Source organism: Siphateles boraxobius, unplaced genomic scaffold (genome assembly GCF_051911475.1).
Source record: "Siphateles boraxobius isolate OS27281-9 unplaced genomic scaffold, OSU_SipBor_1 72, whole genome shotgun sequence".
In the NCBI taxonomy this organism is placed as follows: domain Eukaryota; kingdom Metazoa; phylum Chordata; class Actinopteri; order Cypriniformes; family Leuciscidae; genus Siphateles; species Siphateles boraxobius.
The window spans coordinates 3,080,001-3,105,866 of record NW_027509200.1 but is presented as its reverse complement, the minus strand read 5'-3'; the positions used below and the strand labels follow the sequence as shown (position 1 = coordinate 3,105,866).

Sequence of the window (25,866 nt, the reverse complement as noted above, 5' to 3'; positions counted from 1 at the left end):
TAGGCTTCCAGACGCTTAATAATACATACATACTCATTTACACAAATACAAGCGTCAATATATGAATGAATTTAAGATAATGTTTGAATAGGTTACTTTTTTGAATATGTCATATGTGATGTTATTATGTGTCCTGCTGTGCTGTCCAGAGATTCGCTTTGTGTCCTCGTGCTCCTCCGAGCTCTTTCTTCCCCGTTAATATCCAATTTATCCTGGCGAAACCAGTCATGAGAACCATAGACATAGTTAATTAAAATACCAATATTTAAGATTAAGAGTCTCCGGAGGATCTCAAACAAAACTCGTCTCTGCGCGCGCGTCCTGGCGACGCGTTACCCTGGAGACGGGCACGTAAACACACGGACGGGAAGTATCCTTCAGTATCTCTGTTACTCGGTTTTTATAAATTGACTTAAAAACCACATCAATTCCAAAACCATATCTTAACTAGGCTGACGGAAATCTTTCTAAATTCGTCCGGTAAGTCTTAAACTGTTGAATCATCTCAGGACTGCTGCTAAGAGTTTGTATTATAAAGATCTTGCTCTAATATAATACGCAAGAAAGCTGATAGTGGTATTAAGTGATACAAATGAATAAATATCGTTTTACTTGATTTTATTTGCAGTTTGCACAATACATCTCACAGTGCTTTACAGTGGTTTCAGGATTAGAGAACATTAACACAAAGTAAACAATACTAAAAACGTAATAACACATTAATAAAAAAGGCAACACTTCACAATAAGGTTCATTAGTTAACATTAGTAAATGTATTAACTAACATGAACTAACAATGAGCAATCTGTGTTACAGTATTAATCTCTGTTAATGTTAGTTAATAAAAATACAGCTGTTGTTTATTGTTTGTTCATGTTAGTTCACGGTGCGTTCAACCTTTGATTTTAATAATGTAGGCTATTAGTAAATGTTAAAATGAATGTTAACTAAGATTAATAGATGCTATTAATTGCTATTAAATACTAAAAGTATTGTTCATTCGTAGTTCATGTTAACTAAGGTATTGTAAAGTGTTACCAAAACAGCTATAAACTAGTTCAGAAAAGCACACAAAGCTTGCTGTGTCCTGCATATGTTAATAGGCACAAACAGAGTTATGTTAAACATAATATTAAAAACGAAATAACACATCAATACAAATATACAACTAACAGACATAGAAGAGTAAGAGCCACAAAGTCATGTTGACAGACAGAAGTGAAGTCCCGCAGATGTGTGTCTGAAGCAGGTCTGTGTCCTCTGTAACTTCATTAGTGTGTGTGTGTGTGATGTTCTCTCAGTGATGGACGCTGACGCTGACGGTGAGGAGATAAAGCAGCAGCTCAGGCTTCAGTTCCAGGCTCTTCAGGAGCAGCAGGAGCACAGGAGACAGCAGATGATGAAGAGCAGATCCAGGGCTCCTCCTCCTCCTCTGGACCACATCACCCTCACCACACAGCTGGAGGAGGAGGAGGAGCGGTTCAAGGCAAGGTGAACGACTCCTTCACGTCGACATAATCATTTCCAGAACTACATCATAGTCCACCATGACAGAAGTGAGACCTGATGTAATTACTGATGGGTAATTGAGCAGACCGTATTGAATGTTAGCCTTACTGTAGGGTGAGAGGCTTGTTTAAGGGTCATGAATCAGCCCTACTTAGGGAACCTACAACCGTTTGTTTGTTTTCCATCCAGATCTTTTCAGAGCAAGATCTCACTTTTAGTTAACATACTTTTTCGGATATTACCTATTGGTAAAACTTTAGTTTAGGGTCCAATTCTCACTATTAAGAAGTTGCTCATTATCATGCGTATTACTAGAATACTGTCTGTTTGTAAGTACTTATAAAGCACATATTAATGCCTTATTCTGCATGATCATATTCTACATTTCTTAATCACCCAATACCTAAACTTAACAACTACCTCACTAACTATTAATAAGCAGTAATCAGGAGTTTGAGGGAAAAGTTGTAGTTAATACACTACCAGTCAATATATATATATATATATATATATTTTTAAATAAGTCTCTTCTGCTCACCAAGGCTGCATTTATTCGATAAAAAAACAAAAAACAACTGTGATATTGTTAAACATTATTCCAATGTAAAATAACTGTTTTCTGTGTGAATATATAGTAAAGTGTAATATATTCCTGTGATCAAAGCTGAATTTTCAGCATCATTACTCCAGTCTTCAGTGTCACATGATCCTTCTGTCAGGCTTCTCTTCTGTCTAGTCTATTTCTTGGTTTTGTGACAGAGCCCTGACACTCCTGTTTTGTCTTGTACTGTGCAGCACACAGCTTGTGTTTAACACTGTGTGCTTTCATGTTGTGATGTTTTGTGTGAACACATGGCTTATGAGTGTTTTCATTGGCTGAGTGTTCATGTCTGTTTTGTGTGAGCACATGCCTGGTGATTTCATGTGTCATGTGCTCTCCTGTCATTGTCTAACCCCGCGCATCTTGTTCCCTGATTATTGATTCGTTTGCCCCACCTGTCTTTTGTTTGCTTCCCTAATTATTCTCCTTGTGTTTGCAGTCCTGTGCTGGAAACTTGCGCTGGAGTATTAGATCATATTAAAAGGAAGTGGGAAAGGAAACCCAACAAAAGAAACAATACATGAATGTTGGGAGTATTCCAAGTGTCGGGGGCTTGGGTTTGGATGGACAAGGGGAACGAGAGTGAGGGAATATGAAATGAAAGCCTTATATTTCACCTCGGCCAATCCAGTTAGTAATATTACACCATGGCTTTTTCCAGAAGTAAAGGCTGATATTATTATCCTGGAAAAGAAAAGAGAATAGAGAATGGAGGAAGTGGGAGTTAAAACAAGCATTTACATGAGAAACAGTTATTATAATTATTTAAAGAGTTGATATTCATATCCTAGAATAAAAGACTATCTGACCGGTTATCTGTATATACAGCAGAAATAGTGGCAGTCATTATTGCATTACAGTGTGCTGAAGATGTCAGACCTGATAGAGTGGTAATATGAAGACTCTTTAGCTATCATAAAAAGCAGACAGGCAATGACATCGGCCAGAGAAGATCTACTAATAGACGTTTATCACAGTTTGCTAAGATTGCATCGGGGTGGCGTCGATGTACAGTTGTGTTGGGTGCCAGCACACGAGGGGGTAAAAGGGAACGAGATTGCAGACAAACTGTGGCTAAAGAGGCATTGCTAAAGGTAATAACAGTTACAATTTTACTAGGAAAAGGCTAAGGAAAAGCGGTGGTTAAGAAGAAAGGACTTGAAATATGGCAGAAATGGTGGGAGGAAGACAGGAAAGGAAGGAGATATTATAAAATACAAAAATTTGTCAGTATAAAGAATTACACGGAAAGGACCAGGAGAGAGGAAATGCAATGCAATGACAAGACTCACACAGGGCTGAATGGCACATTATTTAGTGAAATAGTGAAAACTGTGGGGTTAAAGAAGATGTTGAACATGTAATATTGTATTGCACATTGAATGAGGTGTAAAGACGGGTGTTTAAAGATAAGGTTCAGGAGGCAGGGCGGGAGTGGGATCTGGTAGGGATACTGGGATCAGAAGGAGAGGGAGAGGAGATGAGAATCACCAGGAAGGCACTATTTACATTTTTAAAAGACACAGGGGCGTGGAGTAGAATTTAAATAATTGTGTGTAAAATGACATGATGATACACACTCCAGTACAGTAGGTGGCGGTATGCACCTAAAAGTTGTTTGCAATCCACCATTAAATAAGAGAAGAAGAAGAAGAAGGTCTGTGCCGGTTCGTCGTGTATCTACTGTTTCCCTGCTTGTTTTTCCACCTCTGGTAGTTTTTTTTTGTTTGTTTTTTTGCTTAATAAATAGGCTACCCATTGTCCTGCACTTGAGTCCTCGTTCCTTTCAACAACCCAAACCATGAAACCTTCAGAAATCACTCTAATATGATGATTTGAGGCTCAAGAAACATTTCTCATTATTATCAATGTTGAAAACAGTTATTTACATTTTTATTTCAGGATTCTTTGATGAATAGAAAGGTCAAAAGAACAGCATTTATCTGAAATAGAAGCTTTTGTAACATTAAACACTACCGTTCAAAGGTTTGGAGTCAGTAAGTAAGTAATTTGTATAAAAAAATTTGGGGGATAAATAATAGAAATCAATATTTTTATTCATCAAAGATTAATTAAATTGATCAAAAGTTACAGTAAAGACATTTATAATATTACAAAATATTCTATTTCAAATACATGCTGTTGTTTGGAAGCGCTGGAGACGCCGGAGACCCCTGCTGGTCAGAACAGTGTACACCAGCCCACACGTGCACACAAACCTTCAGACAAACTGCTTGTCTAATTATTAAATGGAATTAAGAAATCATTTGATACCATTACATATCAAGTCTCTGTATAATATGTGTTATTTTATTAATTTGTAGGGCTTGTTTTTTGGAGAGCTTGACTAATCATGCCAATAATGGACTATTAACTAAATCTCTTTGTTTTTATTAAAAGATGTGTCATTAAAAAGTTCTAGACGTGTATAAAACGTTTAAAAACCACATACACACTGGTCCACAGAGATCATCATCACTAGCAGTGAACCATTGAACTTTCAAAACAAATCCAGTCTGGGTCATTTCACGATTCCACCGCGAGCTAAACATGTTTACCACTGTTCATGCCATGTGTTGTTAAAGAGTTGTGCTGTGATTCAGAGTGATCCAGGATGAAAACCAGCAGCTGCATGATCGCCTGAGGGAGCTGAGAGATGAGAACGGCCGACTCCATAAACTGCTGAGTGAGAAAGACTTCGAGCTCAAACACCTGAAGAAGAAGAGAGAGGAGGACAGGCTGGCTCTAGCAGGTACATCTGCACTTTCCTGTTGTTATTCATACACTGGCCCAAAACATACAGTAGTAAGACACTTACATCACACTGAAAACTAGATGAATGTCATTGTATTGGATGTTTGAAGAAATGGGCAAATAGTCTCTTCTGCTCACAAAGGCTGCATTTATCAAAAATACAGTACAACTGTGAAACATTATTCCATTGTAAAACAGCTGTTTTCTATGTGAATATATAGTAAAGTGTAATTTATTCCTGTGATCAAAGCTGAATTTTCAGCATCATTACTCCAGTCTTCAGTGTCACATGATCCTTCAGAAATCACTATAATATGATGATTTGATGCTCAAGAAACATGTATTATTATTATAAATGTTGAAAACAGTTTCATATTTTTGTGGAACTGTGATACATTTTATTTTTCACGATTCTTTGATGAATAGAAAGTAATTTTTAGTAACATTATAAATGTCTTTACTGTCACTTTTGATTAGTTTAATGCTTTCTTGACAGTTATTTCAGTTTTTTTTATTTTAGTTTTATCAATATTTTGAATTGGTTTTTAGTTTTCATGTTCATTTTATTAAAAATTTTAGTCATTTCTTTATGTGCTTTTGTCATTTTTGTTAGTTTTTTAAAATATTGTTATTTAGGTTTAATTTATTTTTATTTCACTTTTAGTTTTAGTTTAATTTATTTCAGTTTATTGCCAAGGCAACATTTCTAATTTTCTTTTAGTTTGTTTTTCAACTAATATTTAAATTTTATTTAAAATTTGAAATGTGGAAACAAGCTTCCATATAAACCTAATAAATATAGAAATTTTAAATTAAACCTAATCCTTGATGAATAAAAGTATTAATTTCCTTACTGACCCACAATCTTTGAACAGCAGTGTATATATAACTATATATATTTTGTGAAATGTTTCTTGTCATGTCTTTCATGCATTAAGTGTCCAAACAGTATTGTAAATATCTTTTATGTCTGAATATCTTTGGTATAATAAATCGTTTTTCTTTTCTTTTTTTTAAAGGAACAGCTGGTTTGGCAGGAGATGCAGCGGCAACCAAAATTGTGGAAGTGTCAAAAAAGAATCGAGAATTAGCAGCTGAAATAGAACGAGAGAAGACCAAAACTAAACAAGCAAACAATCGGGTCAAAGATCTGGAGAAAGAGGTAAAGAAGAAACAGAATTGTTATCTTGAACGTTGTTTTGGTCAGTTCATCAATATCTGTCTTACTACTGTAGCTTCAGGCCACACTGTTACTAAATCCTGCAAAGACGACCAACAAAACACAGACTTCAAGGGCTGTGAACGACTATCTTGAGGTAATATTGTGTCATAACATCATGCATTATCATTTGGCACATGATTAGACACTGCTAACTCTTTTTAAATGACTTTATTCCTGATGTGTGTTTGTGCAGAACAGCCCGGTAGTGAAATCACTTCAGGAGAAACTCTCTGCAGCCCAACTCAAAATGACTGAATACCGCAACCAGATCCAGACCTTCAAGCAAGAGTTGAGAGTGGCTCACAAGGTTTGTGCTGAAGCAGTCCTGCCAGTGTGTGTGTGTGTGTGTGTGTGTGTGTGAGTGAGTTAGAGTGAGCAACATGACCCAGGCAGGTCACCTTCATTTATACAGCGCTTTTAACAATATCGACTGTTTCAAAGCAGCTTTACAGTGATAATAGGGCATTAAAGTAACAGAGATAGTTTTGGCTTTACAGCAGCTCAAGAATAAAGTTATTGTCCAGCTAAAGTTAGTTTTGACTGATTCACTTCCGTTGCAAAGATCATCAGTTATTAATCAGTGCGAGTGTGTGTTGTCAGGTGTTGAGCTGTGAGGTGGGTGAGGACGTCAGTATTCAGCAGATTCTGTGTAACCCAGGAGGATGGAGAGGTCGATCTCAGCAGATCCTCGTCCTGCACAACAGAGTGAGTCCACATGCTCTCATGCACTGCTTTCAGATGATCTCTTATAACTCATCTGTTACACACGCTAGCCCTTGTGCTGTGCTGGAAACCCTTTACCTGATCTGGTGTTCCGGGTCACAAATGAGCCGTCTTTTAAATTGCTTGTAAATCTCTTCTTATGCTATATTATCACCAAATAATTGGATTCAATCTTTTTGTCAACTTGTTTTCTTTTTCAATTTGCAGAGGTTCTGTGTTTCTTTTTGGAGCTGATAAATCATTATACATTTTTTTTTAGGTGAATAAAACACTAAGGAGTGTAAACTCAGATCAGCGAGGCCTATGGTCAAACAGTTCCAAAACAAGGACAAAACCTGTGCTAACTGAAAGTCACAAGTTGAGTTCAAAGATTGAAGCCAATATTTGGCAATAACATATCATCACGAGAGATTTATAAGCTTGTTTTTGTAGGCTGGTTATTTTTCACTGGAACACCACAAGTGTAATGATGTGAAAAAACCCTCAAAAAGTACAAAGCATACCTAATTTGGTGTTTCGGGTCAAAAATGAGCTGTCTTTTAAATTGCTTGTAAATCTATTGTTATGCTATATTATTACCAAATATTTGGATTCAATCTTTTTGTCAAATTTTCTTTTTCAGTTAGCAGAGGTTTTGTTTTTCTTTTTTAGAGCTGATTGATCATAGGCTTCATTGATCTGAGATAATGCACTTTTGAAGTGAATAAGCTTGAGTTAATTTTTTCCACTCAAACACTGAGAAGTGTAAACTTAGTTCAGCGAGGCTATGGTCAATCAGTTCCAAAAAAAAATTCAAAACCTCTGCTAACCTTAAGACAACAAGTTTGAGAAAAAGATTGAATCCAAATATTTGACAATAACATAGCATCATAAGAGAGTTATGGTTATTTTTCCCCTGGAACACCACAAGTGTAACCATGTAGAATTACCCCTCAAAAAGTACAAAACATATCAAAAAATAAAAATAAAAAAAGTATTACTTTTTAACTAAACACATACATATACATTACCATGTAACATAGAAAACAAATAACAACAACAACAACAACAACAAAAAAGCTTTATTAAAACATTTTTGTGGAAGTTGTCATACCCTGTGTGAGCACAGTCAGTAAATTTCAGTCCAATGCAATTACATTAACTAGCATTTTTGGGAAAAAGAATATCCAAAATGACTGAAGCACAACCTATGACGAAGACTTGACAGAGCGGCCATCAAGTGTTGGAGGTTTTTGGTCCAATTACCAATTCTGTTTATTTTTTTCCAGAAATTAGTAGCAGGAAATGACTACAATCCATTTTTTAAAAATATATTAACTATGCATTTCTTTAATTTTGTGAATTGGTAAATTTTGTCAGGCCTGGAAGAGATACAGTGGTGGTAAGAATTAATGGCACCCCTGGTAAATATGATCAAAAATGGCTGTAAAAAATAAATCTGCATTGTTTATCCTTTTGATCTTTCATTCAAAAAATGTGCAAAAATCTAACCTTTCATTGAAGTAAAAGAATTGAAAGTGGGGGGTAAACAAGCTGCCCATAATTATTGGCTCCTGTTATTAAATACTTTTTGCAACCTCCTTTTTCCAAGATAACAGCTCTGAGTCTTCTCCTATAATGCCTGGTGAGTTTAGAGAACAACTGACCAGAGATCAGAGACCGTTCCTCCATACAGAATCTCTCCAGATCCTTCAGATTCACAAGTTCATCTTGGCGCTTCTTCTCTTCAGTTCAGCCCACTCATCTTCTATAGGGTTCAGTTCAGGGGACTAGGACGGTCAAGACAGAAGCTTCATTTTGTGCTCCGTAACACATTTTTGTGTTGATTTTGATCCAACCACGGCCCATAAGATTTCTAACAGAGGCAGTCAGATTTTGATTTTTTATCTGTTGGTACTTGCTAGAATCCATAATATGTATATCCATAATGTATCTGAACAAGATGTCCAGGACCTCCAGCAAAAAAATAGGCCTACAACATATATGATCCAGCAGTATATTTAACCGTAGTTATGGGGTACTTTTTATCCCTGTTTGCACCAAACACATCTGGTGGGTTTGCTGCCAAAAAGCCTTTTTTTTGTTTCATTTGGCCACAGAATCCAGTCCCTTTTAAAGTTCCAGTCATGTCTGAGAGCTGAATATGCTGTAGTTTTATTTGGAGGAGCGAGGAGGATTTTTCTTGAAACCCTCCCAAACAACATGTGGTGATGAAGGGGTTGTTTGATATAGGTTTTTAGGCTTTCTGACCACAAGACTCAAGTCATCTCTGCAATTCTCCATCTGTGATCCTTGGAGAGTCTTTGGCCACTCAAACTCTCCTTCTCACTGTGCATTAAGACAATATAGACACATGTCCTCTTCTTGGCAGATTCGTAACATCTTTAGTTGATTGGAACTTCTTAATTATTGCCCTGATGGTTAAAATGGGGATTTTCGATTCTTTAGCTATTTTCTTACAGCCACTTTCTATTTTGTGAAGCTAAACAATCTTTTGTTTTTGTTCTGACATCAGAACTATATTCTTTGGTTTTACTCATTGTGATGGACGATTAAGGGAATTTGGCTTTTGTGTTTCCTCATATTTAAACTCCTGTGAAACAAGAAGTCATAGCTAGACAATTTCATTAGCCACCCTGGTGTGCAAAAAAGGTAAATATTAATGGGAATATACTTAAGAGATATTTTACTCGTAAACAGTTCAAGGGGTGCCAATAATTGTGGCCAAATTTATTTTATAATGTGATTTCCCCCCCACTAAAAAAAATATTTTACTTGAATGAAAGGTTATATTTTTGCAAATTTTTTGAAAGATCCAAAGGATAAACAATGCAGATTTATTTTTTACAGCCATTTTTGATCATATTTTGATCACATTCATTAATTCTGAGCACCACTGTATAGAGTTGAGTATCATCAACGTAAAAGTGAAAACTAACTAACGCAATGTTTTCTAATGATATTATAATGTACACCTGGGAGATATCATTAGAAAACATGACAACAGCAACATTACACACTTAAGAAAGCTTAAAAGGTCAAAAAGCCTAAAAAGCCAAAATCCTAAAAGGTCCTCTTTAAATGTTTAATTCACTGAAGGTGCGTGACCTGGAGCAACAGCTGAGCCAATCATCCCACAGGAGTGACCAATGCCTTGATGAGGAGATGAGGAGAACAGGAGGCCTAGCGAAGACACAGGACAGGAACATCAGCCACATCCGTCACATGGAGCGGGAGAAGAAGGAGGCGCTGGAGGTTCAACACACTGATCTTTACAGGCCTGAGTATGCCGTAACTCTTCACATCATCCTCACTCTGCTCTGGTCATTATGTGTGTTTTCAGAAGCTCACGGTGGATTATGAAGTTCTGCTGGAAGAGATCTTGGATGTGAAGAAGAAACTGGAGGGCTCCAGAGCCAGGAATAAAGTGTTGAGCACAGAAGTGAAAGCCCTGAAGAGCCAGATCAGCACTCTGCTGGATAAGGGCAAACATGACGACGAGCTGGTCCATGCATTACTGGTGACTGGTTCTGCCATTATCATACCCTTTTTTTTTACCTCAAAATATATTTATTGCCATTTGTTTGAACATTAAAACAATAAAACAAAACAAATTAATATAAAAAAGAAATAATAATAATAATAAACAAATTACAGGATATCTATAACAAGACTAAACTAATAAAATAAAATAAGAAATATACATTTTGATACACAGTTCACGGCCTTTCATTCTGTAATTTAACTTTGCTACTTTACCAGAGTTAGTTAGTTATTTTGCTGGAATACAAGAACTGCCTTAGATGCACCGATATGAAAAATTTGGCAGATACCGATAACCGATAATTGTTTATATTTTGGAAGCCAATCACAGATATATTGGCCGATAAATATAAATCTGAATTCTTATATAATTTTTAAGAGCCTGATTACAAAAACAAAAGTCTCACCATTAAAGGAGTCCCTAACACACATTTATAATGTACTCTTTATGATTTTATATAGCCCATATAACAGACTTGTCCTGCACGTGTTGTGCTTCACTGTATTTTCCTATTTTGAAGTGATTCTAATCATATTTCAAACAATTTAAAACCATCATGTTGAACAGTGCATATCTGAAATGTATCAGCTGGAGGAAATAATCAATTATTTTTCCGCTTTAATATATATCGGACAAATTTTCTTATCAGGCCGATAATGATAACATTAAAAATTAACATATATCGGCCGATACCGAAATGTTGGCTGATATATCGTGCATCCCTATTATATACCATACATACATACCAGAACAAAAGAGGTGGGTATAATTCAATCATCCCATGTTGTCTGATACACTTGATCCAAATTAGGTAAAAGTCTTTTAGTTTCCCTTTAACCACGTATGTCAGTTTTTCCAAGACAAGGTGTCTGGTCATTTCTTTAAACCATTGATTAGGGGAAGGTTTGAGCCTCCTTCCATTTTAAAGTAATAGCATGCTTGGCCTGAAGCAAAATAAAATCAATTATCAAATGATGTAGAGTATCTCGCTCCTCCAACAGAAGCAACAGTCGCAGTGGCAGGCCATGTTCGGGCACCTCAGCCAGAAGGGCCACCAGCGCGAGGAGGCCCAGCAGGGCCTGGAGATGCAGCTGCACAATGAGGCCCAGCAACACGCCTCCCTCATCCAGCAGCTCAAACTCATGGTGTCGGAAAAGGAGAACAAGGTTAAAGAGCTGGAGCAGGAGATCCAGCAACTCACCCTCCAGGTACAACACATATGATCTGATCAGGGGTGTGTGACCCAAAAGCGTTAGCCAACTATGGTTACAAGTTCTGTCATTATCAGCATAGTTCAATGAGTCGTGTTTCCCGAAAACATCGTTCTAACGAACATACATCATTGCAAAGTTGTGTGTTTGGAACGAGAGATCTCGACCTGTGGTTAAAAGCAGAGTTTCTGGTTTTCATGACATGTGGACTCAATAAATCCTTATCTTGAGCAAAATAAGCAAGCTGACATTCAGTACAATCTATATCTTTTATTTAGACTACATACAAATGTCATTTACAATTTTTAGTTTGTCTAGAGATTTAAAGCGTCATTTTTTAATAGTGGGCATGTGTGAACGTGCTCTAGTACGCAAGAACGAGCCAATGATTGAATCTGGAAATAGCAAAACATCTAGCATTAATTCAATCTCAAATAAATAAGTTATTACTCCACCACCTGCGTGACATCATTTATCAACGTGGTTGAACGACCAATTTGTGACAAAATGTAGATTGTAGATAAGCAGCGAGTTACGGGAAACACACCCCAGATCGTCAGCAGCGCTTTCTTTCTCATGCTTATGCACGTTTTGTGTGTATGTGGTGCAGAAGCAGTCGGAGAGTAAAGGTCAACCAAACATCGGGCCTTTGACATCACGACAGGAGAACAGCAGGGAGTCCAGCTCGGCCAGGTACTGACTGTTTTAGGGCCATATTTCCCAGCTAACAGCTAACGTTCTCTCAAAGTTGTGGACAAATGTTCTCAAAACTAGCACAAAAACATTATTTATTTATCGTTCATGGAAAAAAAAATTCTGAGACATTTTAGTTTTGTTACTACTTAAATGTTACTAGTTTCATAACGTTGATAACAGAAAACATTCCAAACTAACATCCTGCCAGCTCTTTTATGGGATAGCGCTCTCACACTAATGTGCCCTGTTTAGTAAATCCGGCCCTTAGACTACAACAATAAATAAACTGTGATTTTCTTTATTGTCATCAGCATGCTGATCAAACTACAGTGCATAAGTGAATACAACCAAGCTAAAGTTGAATAAAAAATGAGGAAAAATCCAACCTTTAAGAACACCAATTTCTTTGTGAATGAATAATGTATCGTAAATAAATAAATGTTCTTCCTTAAAATACAGGCTGCATAAGTCAGTACACCCCTATGTTAAGTTCCCATAGAGGCAGGCAGAATTTAATTTTTAAAGGCCAGTTATTTCATAGATCCAGGATACCTTGCATCCTGATAAAGTTATCTTGGCCTTTGGAATAAAATATCCCCACATCATCACATACCCTTCACCATACCTAGAGATTAGCATGGTTTTATTTCAGTGAGCCTAATAGCTGGTTTAATTTGCATTGAGAGATGATCTTATAGAAAGTACCCCATGCCAATCTCTAGGTAATGCCTTAATTGCCTAGGTAATGTGTAATGCCTTAATGCCTAGGTAATTTGCTCAACACTATTTTTAATGTGTCTGGCTGACATGCAGAAGACCGACAAGCTCCGATTCCTTAAATCCCCCGTGTCCAAGACCAGCCTCTTCGGCGACGCAGTCGAGAACTTCAACCAGCAGTTCTCGGCTGTACAGAAGCAGACTGAGTCCATCAAGCACATCCTGCCGCATCAGCTGCTGCCTCCAACCCATCGCCCACAGCTCCACAGTCTGCTCGTCGCCGGGGGCATCCTCCTGCGTCTGCCCCTGGTCCCGCACCGCAGCCTCCACCTAAACGGTATCATGGAGCTAGTCGCAGGCAGGCCGTCCCACCCGTCCAGGTCCCCGCCAAGATGGGTGGCAAAGCCAGAGGCAAGCGGCCCTAGGACGGGCAACCCAGGGATGGAAGGTACTGCTCTCCAGGAGACGATGACTGCATCGCTCCCTCCCCCGGAAGAGGGCCGGGTGGAAAATCCTGTGTTCTGTTTTCTTTGTTCTTCCCCGCTGGCCTTAAAACCAGCGGTACCCAAATTTTAAATAAAAGAGCAGTTTCTTTCATCATGGGTCCAAAGAGGACCCGGAGAGCAGTGGGGGGGAGAGAATCCTCACCACTCTCATCTGCCTCTTCTATCGCCAGTGGGCAGCAGTGTGCGGTCCAAGAAGAGAGCCTCCCGAGCCGTGTCCCTGTGTTCCACCTCGCTGCCCCAATCCGGGTACGCCTACGGTCCCTTTAGTCCTGCTTGTACGGTCTCTGCGAGCCTGGTTAGCGCTCCCCAGTCCGTCTCGCTGGCTCATTCAGACCATCAGGCTCGGCTATGCGATTCAGTTCGCCCGGCGTCCCCCCAAGTTTCGGGCCATTCACTCCACTACATTGAGAGCAGCCGATGCCCATGTCTTGCGTGCGGAGATTGCAGCCCTACTGGCAATGGACGCGATAGAGCCGGTCCCTCCAGCCAATATGAGGTCAGGATACTACAGTCCCTTCTTCATTGTACCCAAGAAAGATGGTGGGTTATGACCGATATTGGACCTGCATGTTTTGAAGTGGAGTCTTCACAAACTACCGTTCAAAATGCTCATGCAGAGACGCATTTTCGAATGCATCCGTCCCTGAGATTGGTTTGCAGCGATCAACCTGAAGGACGCGTACTTTCATGTCTTGATTCTTCCTCGACACAGGCCGTTTCTGCGCTTTGTGTTTGAGGGTCGAGCATATCAGTACAATGTCCTACCCTTCGGGCTGTCCCTGTCCCCCCGTGTCTTCACGAAAGTCACGGAGGGGGCCCATGTTCTCATGAGAGAACAGGGCGTTCACATCCTCAACTATCTCAACGACTGGCTCATACTAACACACTCTCGAGATCAGCTATGCGAACACAGGGACCTCGTGCTCAGGCACCTCAGCCAGTTGGGTCTTCAGGTCAACTGGGAAAAGAGTAAACTCTCTCCTGTGCAGAGGATCTCTTTTCTCAGTTGGGTTCGGTCGCACAGACAGCGCGCCTCACAGAGCTGCGCGCTCAGTCGGTGCTGAACTGCTTGAACACGTTCAAAGGCAGGACGGCGATTCCACTGAAATTCTTTAAGAGGCTTCTGGGGCATATGGCAGCGGCAGCAGCAGTAACCCCGCTAGGCCTGCTTCATATGAGATCGCTTCAGCACTGGTGTAAACTCGCGCTCGGTCGGCCCAAAGTCCAGCATCCAACCAGCACGGAAGGTCTTTAAGTGTTACTGTCTTTTCTCATGGCAAAGTATTTTTGACTTTTGAATACATTTTCTCATATGTGACCCGTCACAGAAACCAGGGACACAAGTCGGCAGCACAACTTTCGAGCAAAATGAGAAAGAAGAGTTTTTTTTCAAAATTGGTGATTTTCAATTTTTTGGAGAATCTGTTAATTGAAATCACGAAGAAGCCTCTCCATGTTTGAGATAGCAGTATTGGTATATTTAAAAGCTTACATTTTGAGGTTGAAATCGGCTTGTTTTCGGAGATTCTAGCATGCAGTAGGGGCGTGGCGTGTCATTGTCTGTGTGTATTTCCATACTGAATAACCCGGCGCTTTTGCCCCCGCCCTCCAAGTCAACCACATGGCTACTTATTATGCTGTGCTCTGGCCAGCTCTCTCTGATATCAAAATTCAATGAAGATGGATGCCGCAAAGATTGTCGCAGACGAGATGAACCGTCTGGCAGTTACACCGAAAATGTTTTCGCCGCACTTCGTGGGCTCGGGAAACTGAACCGGAGGTATGGGCGCAGCGCGCTCGCCCTCAGTGCTTCAATACGGCGGGTCGGCTCGCTGACAGCGGTGGCTGGCTGTTTCATATGTGACGGAGAATCGAAATAGAGGATGCAGTTAAGACCTTTGCTGCTGCGATGAAGGCCTGCCGTGCGTGTTTCTGAAATGTAAGTTAAGCTTCATTTGCTCTTTAGTCGTTATTTAAGATGCTGAACCTGCTGATGATATAATGTGCTTGCGGACATTTCATTTGTGTGTGTATACGCACATAAGAAAGTGGTGTAAAGAGATTTGCAACAGTAATTTGAGGAGGTGAAATGTGATTATTTGGAAAATTGCAGAAATGACTGCTTAAAGAAAAATGCCAGCAGGCATTTGCCTCCTACATAAACTTTAATATTGTTGACATTTTGGGCACACGAGCGTTGCGTACTATTTGCGCTATATGTAGGCCTATGGCTTATTGGTCTTTGTTTGTTGTTGTTGGTTTTGCGTTATATGTATATGGCATATTGGTCTTTGTGTGTTGTTGCTGGTTTTGAGTTATACTGTATGTATATGGCATATTGGCCTTTGTGTGTTGTTGCTGGTTTTGCGTTATATGCAGGCTATATGGCATATTGGTCTTTGTGTGTTGTTGCTGGTTTTGCGTTATATGTATATGGCATATTGGTCTTTATGTGTTGTTGCTGGTTTCGCGTTATATGCAGGCTATATGGCATTATTGGTCTTTGTGTGTTGTTGCTGGTACGTTGCAAATAGAGGGGCAGCACAATTGTTTTTCGCCTAGTGCGGCAGAAGTGCACTCATTCGAAGTGTAAAAAAAGCTGTAAAGCACATGGAGGAGCTTTACAGGGGGTATGGCTTATCTAAATGAGATGTAAATGAGCCCTATTGTCACCCCCAGCAGCAGAGACAGGTGAGAACTGCACAATCTTTAGCTCGTTTTCTCCTCTTTGAGCTTTTTTAAGTGCCTACTTTAAAATGGCCACAACTTCTCCAAATATTATCAGATTTCCACATGTTACACATCGTTGGAAAGCTTGGATATTACACTCTCAGAATCTATGAATAACTCAAAATGCCCCAGAACCGACTTGTGTCCCTAGTTTCCGTGACTGGTCACATATGTATTAACTCGCTATTTCATCTGACTCCATAAATGAAAAAGGTTTTAATGATATCCGTGCATCATTAAATGTGAGCAAATGTTTGACTATTCCTTTTAACTCTAATGTAAATAATGTCAAAGTCAGTTAGAATAATCAAATGTAACAATTTATTATGTCAGGTAAATGTATCATTACAATTTCATAATCATTTCAAAGATAATCAATACCAAACTACAAATGCTCTTGAATAAAGAGGAGAAATGTTAACCCGACATTTAAGAAATACATGAAGCTGAGAGTTTCGGCAACTCTCAGCCTCACTGGCTGATCTGAGGTACAAAAAAAGCCCTGATCTTTTTGCTGCATTCCATTATATAGCCAGAACTAATTTCCAATGTAAACATGAGTTCACAGTGGGAATTCACCTTAATCACTGTCCTAGACTTACTGGGGCAGAAGTTGATTTACATTGAACCATTTGCTTAAAAGTGGAAATTTGCATTGAGTTAACACCTTCTGACCATTTGTCTGTAAGACACACCCTTCTGTGTGCAAGATATTTCTAAACTATTAAGAACTTTATTACCTTTTGGTTTACTTCTTTGGGAATGAGACATTTGTACCAGTCGCACTGAGACATTTCAAATGTTACTAAACATGTATAAAACTGCATGATAATTGTTCACATTAAAACCATATTTATTTTGGATGAATTTCAGATGATTTCAACATGAGGGAAAAGAAGTGGGGGGAAAATGGGGGGTCAAGGTAAAGATGTAGATTAGAATGATTCCGGGGTGAGACTTGCGTCTCGAATGGTGCACGAGAGTGAGTTCAAATGGTAATTTTCAGCAGGGTCCTTTGTCCACTCGAGGGGTGATCGTTCCTCAACTAGTTTTCCAGTCTTACACTGGCTTCACGGCACTCACCGGGTGTCGCCAGACCTTCAGCCCGTGGTCAGATCCCTCAGAGTCCCATTGGAACAGGTGTCCAGCCATGCTGTGGTATTCACAGATGCCTCTGTCACCGGCTGGGGTGCCACGTACAACGGGCATTCAGTGTCAGGGGTGTGGATGGACCCCCAACTACATTGGCACATCAATTGCCTCGAGTTGCTAGCAGTACATCTCGCTCTGAGCCGCTTGAAAAGGCCGCTACAGGGCAGGGACGTGCTGGTCCGTACGGACAACACTGCAACTAGGGTTGGGTATCGTTTGAATTTGAACGATTCCGATTTCGATTCCTTGTTTCGATTCCGGTTCCTAACAATTCTCGATTCCGATTCTTTTAAGAGGCAGGGTCAAAAAAGTTTAGGATATTTTAAATGAGCTAGCTAATCAACGATCTTTCTGAAGGAAATAGTCTAACCTTCTCCATCAATTTTAATTCTATTAACTTTTTACTTTTTATGAACTTTACTATGAATTTCTCCCAGGGTTGTTCTTTTAACTACAATATAAATATCAAATCTATGAACTTGAATATAAATATTATAAATTATGAATATATTTTCACAGGGGTACACTTTCCTCAAGAGAGCTTTATTTTTGAAAACCTCATGAAAACACATTTACACATGAGTGTATGATGCTGCAGATACTTAAACATGTTACCGTGCTCCCACTGATGGACTAACCTAGTGCAGAATAGCAAATAAACAACAAGAAACAACTTGTAAAACCTTCGTCATCTGGCGAGGAGAGAGCAACCAGCGAAATAACCTGTGCTCCGAACGGCGTCGAGAGCACTTTTGGAACATATCCATGCCTTGGTTTGATGCTGCGTTTACACCAGACGCGAATAGAGCGTCTGGCGCGAGTGATTCCAATGCAAAGACGCGTTACGCGCGTAAAAAATTCCTGCGGCGCGAATGGGGACAGGCCCGCTTTTCAGTTTATAATGTCTATGTTTATATAGACGTGAATACTCCTTTTTTACGTGCGTCAATTTCGCTCTTGACGCGCAAATGGATTCAAAGTGTTCAAGCGTATAACTAGACGAATTTTACGCGCTATTAGCAGCTTTAGGACGACTCTCGAGTTGCTTCTTTGTTGTTGTTCAGCGGTTTCTTCTTCCGGTCGGCGGACTGTGAATCGAAACTAGGAATCGAAATTTAAACTTTTGAACGATACCGGGAAAATCGCAAAGCTAGTCCCGGTTCCAATCGATACTCGATACTCGATACCCAAGCCTAACTGCAACCGTTGTGTACATCAACCGACAAGGTGGTCTACGCTCCCGTCGCAAGTCGTAACTCGCCCGCCATCTCCTCCTCTGGAGTCAGAAGCATCTGAGGTCCCTTCGAACCATGTATGTCCCCGGCGTGCTCAACTGTGTGGCCGATGACCTATCATGAGCTTTGCTTCCGGGAGAATGGCGACTCCATCCCCAGGCGGTTCAGCTGATCTGGAGAGAGTTCGGGGAGGCTCAGGTAGACCTGTTTGCCTCCTCAGCGACCTCCCACTGCCAGCTGTTTTACTCCCTGGCCGAGGGAACACTCAGCACGGACGCATTGGCACACAGCTGGCCCAGGGGCCTCCGCAAATATGCGTTTCCCCCAGTGAGCCTACTTGCGCAGACACTGTGCAAAGTCAGGGAGGACGAGGAGCAGGTCTTTCTAGTGGCTACCTATTGGCCCACCCGGACTTGGTTCCTAGAACTCATGCTCCTTGTGACAGTCCCTCCCTGGCCCATTCCTCTGAGGAAGGATCTTCTGACTCAGATGGGGCACCCTATGGCACCCACGTTCAGACCTCTGGAAACTCCATGTCTGGTCCCTGGACGAGACGCGGAGGTTCTAGGAGACCCCCAGAGGTACTTAACACCATCACTTCAGCACGGGCGCCGTCCACGAGACGTGTTTATGCCCTGAAGTGGAACCTATTACATTTCTCTGTATATTTATTTATTATTTTGGCAGCTTTGGAATTTGATATGTGATCTTTTGATTTGGGACAATAAGAATCCATCCCAAAACACATTTTACATTACATTTACAGTAGTACACTTACAATGGAAGTCTATTTTTACTGAATTTGGCACAGTCTCTTCCTACAATTTACAGTATCTGGCGTTGTCTAACACAGCATCACGAGTGAAAGCATTGCGTGTGATTTCAGAGATGCGCGAGCGGCCTGTCCGGAGTGTGTTGTTAAGATCCCATCACTCCAGGCTCAGTGTGTGGAGTATAAGGCTCTGTTTCAGGCTGCTAGTGTGGAGAGGGACCGACTGGTGGAGCTCACCAAGATACAGCACACCAGGTACACTCAGACTCTCTACAGTCACTGACAACTGTTAACCAAGTTACAGCGCACCAGGTACACTCAACTCTCTACAGTTACTGACAACTGTTAACCAAGATACTGCACACCAGGTACCCTCAGACTCTCTACAGTCACTGACAACTGTTAACCAAGTTACAGCGCACCAGGTACACTCAACTCTCTACAGTTACTGACAACTGTTAACCAAGATACAGCTCACCAGGTACACTCAACTCTCTACAGTTACTGACAACTGTTAACCAAGATACAGCATACCAGGTACACTCAACTCTCTGCAGTCACTGACAACTGTTAACCAAGTTACAGCGCACCAGGTACACTCAACTCTCTACAGTTACTGACAACTGTTAACCAAGATACAGCACACCAGGTACACTCAGACTCTCTACAGTCACTGACAACTGTTAACCAAGTTACAGCACACCAGGTACACTCAACTCTCTACAGTTACTGACAACTGTTAACCAAGATACAGCACACCAGGTACACTCAACTCTCTACAGTTACTGACAACTGTTAACCAAGTTACAGCACACCAGGTACACTCAACTCTCTACAGTTACTGACAACTGTTAACCAAGATACAGCACACCAGGTACACTCAGACTCTCTACAGTCACTGACAACTGTTAACCAAGTTACAGCACACCAGGTACACTCAACTCTCTACAGTTACTGACAACTGTTAACCAAGATACAGCACACCAGGTACACTCAACTCTCTACAGTTACTGACAACTGTTAACCAAGTTACAGCACACCAGGTACACTCAACTCTCTACAGTTACTGACAACTGTTAACCAAGATACAGCACACCAGGTACACTCAGACTCTCTACAGTCACTGACAACTGTTAACCAAGTTACAGCACACCAGGTACACTCAACTCTCTACAGTTACTGACAACTGTTAACCAAGATACAGCACACCAGGTACACTCAACTCTCTACAGTTACTGACAACTGTTAACCAAGATACTGCATACCAGGTACACTCAACTCTCTACAGTTACTGACAACTGTTAACCAAGAGACTGCATACCAGGTACACTCAACTCTCTACAGTTACTGACAACTGTTAACCAAGATACTGCACACCAGGTACACTCAACTCTCTAGTTACTGACAACTGTTAACAAAGATACTGCACACCAGGTACACTCAACTCTCTACAGTCACAGACAACTGTTAACCAAGTTACAGCACACCAGGTACACTCAACTCTCTACAGTTACTGACAACTGTTAACCAAGATACTGCACACCAGGTACACTCAACTCTCTACAGTTACTGACAACTGTTAACCAAGATACTGCACACCAGGTACACTCAACTCTCTACAGTTACTGACAACTGTTAACCAAGATACTGCACACCAGGTACACTCAACTCTCTACAGTCACTGACAACTGTTAACCAAGATACTGCACACCAGGTACACTCAACTCTCTACAGTTACTGACAACTGTTAACCAAGTTACAGCGCACCAGGTAAACTCAGACTCACTACAGTCACTGACAACTGTTAACCAAGATACAGCACACCAGGTACACTCAGACTCTCTACAGTCACTGACAACTGTTAACCAAGTTACAGCGCACCAGGTACACTCAACTCTCTACAGTTACTGACAACTGTTAACCAAGATACAGCACACCAGGTACACTCAGACTCTCTACAGTCACTGACAACTGTTAACCAAGTTACAGCGCACCAGGTACACTCAACTCTCTACAGTTACTGACAACTGTTAACCAAGATACAGCACACCAGGTACACTCAGACTCTCTACAGTCACTGACAACTGTTAACCAAGTTACAGCGCACCAGGTACACTCAACTCTCTACAGTTACTGACAACTGTTAACCAAAATTCACTTTTAAAGACATTTTAAATTTGAGTAAAGGAGGAAACATTAAATGACTGTGAGGTAAAAATAAATTAAAAAATGGATAATATCTATACGGATAAACCAAGAGCAGGAATTATTTGATACAGACTTAAATGATTAAAACACAAAAAACATTTTTTTATATATTTACAAAAATTTTGTTGGCCTTAAAAAAACCAGACTTTACCTCAGTCTCAAAATGAATGATTTACAACAAAACAGTAGATAATTCTGCAGTTATTTCAAAATATGTTGCTCAGGTTTTTATTAACTTGTATTCTGGCTCACTGGCTTCTTCTAACATTGATACTTTTTTAAATAACTTTGAGAGTGATACCAAAAATAATGTGTGATACAGAAATGGACATTGAGGAGTTAACACAGTGCATTCACCTGATAAATGATAGTCAATCTCCAGGCATTGACGGGATATCACTGAACATTTATAAGATTTTCTAAAGAACTGTCACCCTTTCTATCATTAGTATTTGTAGAAGCAATACAAAAGGGTGAATTGGCCATAACATTAATTATAATATTGATTCCCAAACCTAATAAGGACAAGTTATTTAGTGGAAATTGGAGGCCCATTAGTATGCTCAATAATGATAGCAAACGTTGTTAGCAATGATTTTTGCTTGTAGAATAAAGCAAGGTTTAGACAGAATGAATCGATATAGGACAGTCTGGTTTTATGCAGTGGTGTTGATGTGTTCTTCAGGGAAGAAGAGGCCAGGCGTCAGTGTGACGAAGCAGAGCAGAAGCTCAGAGAAGAACGACAGCGTTCAGTGTCACTGGAGCAGCAGCTGGAGAAAGCCAGACTCCTCTCAACACCTCAGCGGAGCACCACAGGTCTCGAACGTGCACTGAAAACAGGTTACGGGCCAGGGAATACTTGATTAACTATCAGTCTGTTGTATTTTCTTCATTGCTGTAGGAAGTTCGTCTCCCAGAAGCCTCTCTGAGGGCGCTCAACTCACTGAACTCAGAGCACAGTATGTCTTTCGTTCCTGAATGTTCAAATATTCACTAGTGTTCGTTTTGTTAACGAAAACCATGAATGTTCGTTGACTACCTTTTTTTTTTTACATGATTAAAGCTGTGATCGTTCTATTCACTTCCATTCATACAAACGCTGGATATCAGAAACACGAAAGAAGAAGTTTCTCATTTCAGTACACTCCAGAGGTCAAGTTCAGTGAACTGTGGATTCGTATCACATAAAGACCAATAGGTGATCGATAAGCCATGGCTTGACCTCTTGGCTGAACTGAAAGAATGCACATTTCTTTTTGTAGTAAAGTGCAGTAGATTGTATATTTTTACTTTCTGGATTTATTATTATTTGTTGACGCCAACATCATTAAAACATAACTGTGACTACATCAACATGCAATATCATTTAAGAACAAAAAGATGAGACTAAAAGGAAGCAGACAAAATATTACAGCCTCTGCTATGAGTTTTGATGTTTGTGGTTTAAGTCCCTCAATCAGAGTTTTTCTCTTTAAAGAATACACTTCAAGTTCAAGTTCAGGTTCATTTATTTATATAGCTCATTTAAACAGCCGCTTAGACAGACCAAAGTGCTTTACAGAACACACAAATAAGAAAAGTAAAAACAGCAAAACAACCCATAGAACCAGGCACGGATTTAGAAAGCAGAGGCCCCTGGGCACAAAATCATCGAGGCCCCCCCAAAGACACAGAATCTCCAACGGGCCATATCTGCTGCTGAAACTGTTTTTCTTTAGTGCTCCATTTTGCGCTGTGACGTTTATATTTTCAGCGTAACAGTGGATGCAGCTTTGAAATCGAGTGCATTTGGACTTCTTGTTCTAAAAGGTCTGTAGTTTTCAGAAAAACAAGATAACGCCTTAAATGATGCCCTTTTCACTATGTCGATGACCGCGCTGTTTATGAAGTAGAGCCCAACTTCATATATACTTGGTGATTTAAAAATCTGATACATCGGCCGATATATATATATATAGGCCTATATTATTATTATTATTTAAATCCAGAAACATGTAACAAAACATAAACAGATTTGTAGTTACTTATGAGTCCTCAGCCTCACTAAAATAATATAATGCAGTTTAAAGATAAACGTGTTTGTTTTATTGTCACAACAGAACAGAGGAACATCAAAATGTATTAAAGTTCTGATAAATACAAGGTATAAAAATACAAACTTAAGATATGAAACTTAAAGTCCTTTGAACAAAAACACAATAACAAAAGAAAGCACATAGCCTTTCTTTAAAGTGATTATTGTAATTGTATCTTAATTTTAATCAATGTTTCATCAACCAATTGCCTGGATTTAATAAATAAGAAGTAAATATTCAGGATTCAGGACTTATCAGCTGCGTGCTTGCAATAGTCACATGACTTACGTGACAGAGGCTGGTAGCAGAGCAATCAATTCTGTGAATTGCACTGTTCAAACCAAAAGTAATACTACCCACCGGATGAAGAAGGGTTGACTCTCCACAGAATAAAATATTCATTTTATTTTATTTTTCGTGTTCGCATTTATGAGGAAAAAACAATGTTACAGACGTGACAGTTCTCCGTTATGGACGTGACCGCTCTGAAAGCGGCACTAAAAGTAAAAGACTGCTTTAAAACTTTTCACAAAGACCTCAAACAGAAAACATCAAAGCCTTTCTTTAAAGTGAATTTAGTTTTGTATTAATTATATATATAATTATATAATAATAATAATATATATAATATAATTATTAATTATGTTTCACCAACCAATTCCCTGGATCCGGGCATCTAATAATCAGGGTTTTTAATAAGGGGAAAAGGTAATAGATAGGCCTACATTTTGAGGCTGTTAAACTGGAAATGCACGTCAACACAGAGCTGGTGCTGATGCTCAGGTTCATCTAAAATAGCAAGGCTGGATGTTGTGCTAAACTCATCTTTGCATCACCACAGGCGCCGGCGCCACCAGGCTCTTTACTTTCGTCGAGCCGACTTTTGAAAAAAGTAGAGATGGTTGGAATATTACTCCTAATTAAATCCTCTCTGCGGTCCTTCTCCCTTTTACCTTTGCGTTTTGTGGCTCCGCTGCTCCACCGTTTTTTATCCATGTTGTTTGATTTTTCGATGTCCTCAACTCTCTGTTTTTCACACTATCTTCTACTGCCTGTTTTGCCGCTATCAACAGTTTCCACAGTAAGCTGACTCGTCATCATCCGACACAGCCGAAAAACTGATCATGATACTTTTTTGTGTGTAAATAAATTGTTGTTAACACACATACACACAACCACACACGAATCAATGAATTTTAGCTTAATAATAAAAAAAATAAAAAAAGGATGAGTCCACACAGTTAGTGGGGTCTTGGAGGCCCCCTAGAGGTCGGAGGCCCCTGGGCACCGGCCCAATCAGCCCGGTGGTAAATCCGGCCTTGCATAGAACACATAAAAAGCAGCAAAGCTATGAGTAGCCTTGTCAGAGACTCAATTGTAAAATAGTAAAATAATTAAAAATAGAGATCAATAAGCTAAAGAGAACAGGTCGGTTTTTACCAAAGACTTAAAGATAGAAAGGTTGGGGGCCGTTCGGATCTCTAGGGGCAGGTTGTTCCACAGTCGAGGCTCTGCCACTGCAAAAGCACGCTCCCCTCTACGCTTAAGTCTGACATGAGGGACTACCAGCAGAGCCTGGTCGTGAGACTTCTGGATGGAGTATAGGGATGAATAAGTTCGGAAAGATAGACTGGAGCTAAGTTATGTAAAGATTTGAAAACAAATAGGAGGATTTTAAAATCTATTCTCTGCCGGACTGGCAGCCAGTGTAATGATTTAAGAATTGGAGAGATATGGTCATATTTGCGACAGTTGAGAATAAGTCTAGCCGCAGCATTTTGGACCAACTGAAGACGGGCAATTTGAACAACTGATATCCCACAATAAAGTGAATTGCAGTAGTCTAGCCTACACGTGATGAATGCATGAACCGCAAATTTCCAAAGTTATCGGAGTAAGAAAGCCTTTGATTTTAGATAGTAAACGAAGTTGGTAGAAACCTGAGCTGATGACAGCTGATATGTGTTTGTCAAATTTTAAAGACTGGTCAACAAGAACACCTAAGTTCCGCACTCCTGTAGACTTAAAGGGAGATAGGCTCCCCAAGTCTGGGCTTATACACTGAGATCTTTCACTCGGGCTGAAAACAATGACCTCGGTCTTATCATCATTTAGAGAGAGGAAGTTTTGAGCCAGCCATGCCTTCACCTCCTCTAGGCATAGCAGAAGAGAGTTTAAGGCTGCAGGATCATTTCTCTTGAATGGAATTTA

The 25,866-nt window shown here is 39.9% G+C and overlaps 1 protein-coding gene across 1 annotated transcript in view; it reads left to right on the top strand.

Annotated features, from left to right (window-relative positions):
* The first annotated feature begins 334 nt into the window (after nucleotides 1-334).
* Nucleotides 335-25,866, top strand: part of ccdc13 (coiled-coil domain containing 13) — a 28,426-nt gene continuing 2,894 nt past the window's right edge. The window contains exons 1-14 of the mRNA XM_077217271.1: nucleotides 335-480; nucleotides 1,302-1,491; nucleotides 4,714-4,862; nucleotides 5,884-6,026; nucleotides 6,100-6,180; nucleotides 6,280-6,393; nucleotides 6,687-6,791; nucleotides 9,909-10,064; nucleotides 10,153-10,329; nucleotides 11,355-11,561; nucleotides 12,175-12,257; nucleotides 19,487-19,627; nucleotides 22,266-22,396; nucleotides 22,482-22,539. Of these exons, the coding sequence (XP_077073386.1) occupies nucleotides 1,304-1,491; nucleotides 4,714-4,862; nucleotides 5,884-6,026; nucleotides 6,100-6,180; nucleotides 6,280-6,393; nucleotides 6,687-6,791; nucleotides 9,909-10,064; nucleotides 10,153-10,329; nucleotides 11,355-11,561; nucleotides 12,175-12,257; nucleotides 19,487-19,627; nucleotides 22,266-22,396; nucleotides 22,482-22,539 (1,733 nt within the window). The 5' untranslated portion in view covers nucleotides 335-480; nucleotides 1,302-1,303. The remainder of the gene's footprint in view (nucleotides 481-1,301; nucleotides 1,492-4,713; nucleotides 4,863-5,883; nucleotides 6,027-6,099; nucleotides 6,181-6,279; nucleotides 6,394-6,686; nucleotides 6,792-9,908; nucleotides 10,065-10,152; nucleotides 10,330-11,354; nucleotides 11,562-12,174; nucleotides 12,258-19,486; nucleotides 19,628-22,265; nucleotides 22,397-22,481; nucleotides 22,540-25,866) is intronic.